At 41.0% G+C, this 1762-nt stretch overlaps 1 protein-coding gene across 1 annotated transcript; it reads left to right on the top strand.

Annotated features, from left to right (window-relative positions):
* Positions 1 to 340: 340 nt before the first annotated feature.
* On the top strand, positions 341 to 1757 carry LOC117800792 (lutropin-choriogonadotropic hormone receptor-like; the record flags this gene model as incomplete). Its single annotated transcript, XM_034653352.1, has 2 exons — positions 341 to 439; positions 843 to 1757. Coding segments are annotated over 2 exons (1014 nt in total), but the record flags the coding sequence as incomplete, so codon positions are not given.
* Positions 1758 to 1762: the final 5 nt, after the last annotated feature.

Raw genomic sequence — 1762 nt, forward strand, 5'->3', positions numbered from 1 at the left:
GCCAATGAGAACCTAGCAAAAGTTTGAATAGATTTATATTTAAGAAAGACCACTCCAGGAGGAAGGTACAGATGGACTGGGAGAGGGCTAAAATTGGGGAAGGAAGGTTGCTGGGGGAAAACTAATGTAACTGTCCTGTAATAGAGGATGAAAACCTGAATTTAATTAGTAGCAGTGGGCTTGGGAGGAAGGGAGTGGCAGAGGTGGGGCTGTTCTAAAGAGTCCCTCTTCAAAACACTCTCTGAATTTGATTCATACCCCTAAAGAGTATCTATTGTCTCTATTTCCCCAAGAGAGACATTTTTCCCTATTGTCCATGTCTATATTCATTTTCTGCTAGGTTTCCAGTAGACCATCCTTGCTTTCCACTTCTCACCCGGGCTATTTGCCCAATGTGCAAGCTAGTCTCCCCTACCCACAGCTGCCGACCTTCAGCAGGGTGAGCCTTCCAATCCCATTTGTGTTCTACTACAGACACACGGCCTGACAGCTGTTTGGTTGGCAACTAAATGAGATAAAAACCTAAGAAAATGCCAAGAAAGGATTCTTTCAGACACAGCAAGCATATACTGTGTCTCTAAATTTGTTTTCCAAAGAAAAATCATCCTCTGTAAACAGCTTCATCAAGTCTTTGCATCAATTATTAATTAATTAATTAATTAATTATTTATATAAATTGCTTTTCATTCCCTTAAGGAATTTTTATATCAATTCAGGGTTCTCAGATTATTTAACAAATAAGCCTAAGACTGAGGCTGTTGTGGCTTTGTTTCCTTTTGTTTCATAGAATTTAAAAAACACTACGGATGATTCTTCCATTTTTTTAATATACAGAATCATAGAAAATTTCTCGAGTTTACATTGAGACAAAATATTCTTCTTACAGTTATTCTGCCATCTTTGCTGAGAGTGAACTGAGTGACTGGGATTATGACTATGGTTTCTGCTCACCTAAGACACTCCGATGTGCTCCTGAACCAGATGCTTTTAATCCCTGTGAAGATATCATGGGCTATGACTTCCTTAGGGTCCTGATTTGGCTGATTAATATCCTAGCCATCATGGGAAATGTGACTGTTCTCTTTGTTCTCCTGACTAGTCGTTATAAACTGACAGTGCCCCGTTTTCTCATGTGCAATCTCTCTTTTGCAGACTTTTGCATGGGGCTGTATCTGCTACTCATTGCCTCAGTTGATTCCCAGACCAAAGGCCAGTATTATAACCATGCTATAGACTGGCAGACAGGGAGTGGGTGTAGTGCAGCTGGCTTTTTCACTGTATTTTCAAGTGAGCTTTCTGTCTACACCCTCACAGTTATCACACTAGAAAGATGGCACACCATCACCTATGCTCTTCAGCTGGACCAAAAGCTACGTTTAAGACATGCCATTCCGATCATGCTTGGAGGATGGCTCTTTTCTACTCTAATTGCCACGTTGCCCCTTGTGGGTGTCAGCAATTACATGAAGGTCAGCATTTGCCTCCCCATGGATGTGGAAACCACTCTCTCACAAGTCTACATATTAACCATCCTGATACTCAATGTGGTGGCCTTCATCATCATTTGTGCTTGCTACATTAAAATTTATTTTGCAATTCAAAATCCAGAGCTGATGGCTACCAACAAAGATACAAAGATCGCCAAGAAAATGGCGGTCCTCATCTTCACTGATTTCACCTGCATGGCACCGATCTCTTTTTTTGCCATCTCAGCTGCCTTCAAAGTGCCCCTTATCACAGTAACCAACTCTAAAGTTTTACT

Source organism: Ailuropoda melanoleuca, unplaced genomic scaffold (genome assembly GCF_002007445.2).
Source record: "Ailuropoda melanoleuca isolate Jingjing unplaced genomic scaffold, ASM200744v2 unplaced-scaffold7979, whole genome shotgun sequence".
NCBI classification, from domain to species: Eukaryota; Metazoa; Chordata; class Mammalia; order Carnivora; family Ursidae; genus Ailuropoda; species Ailuropoda melanoleuca.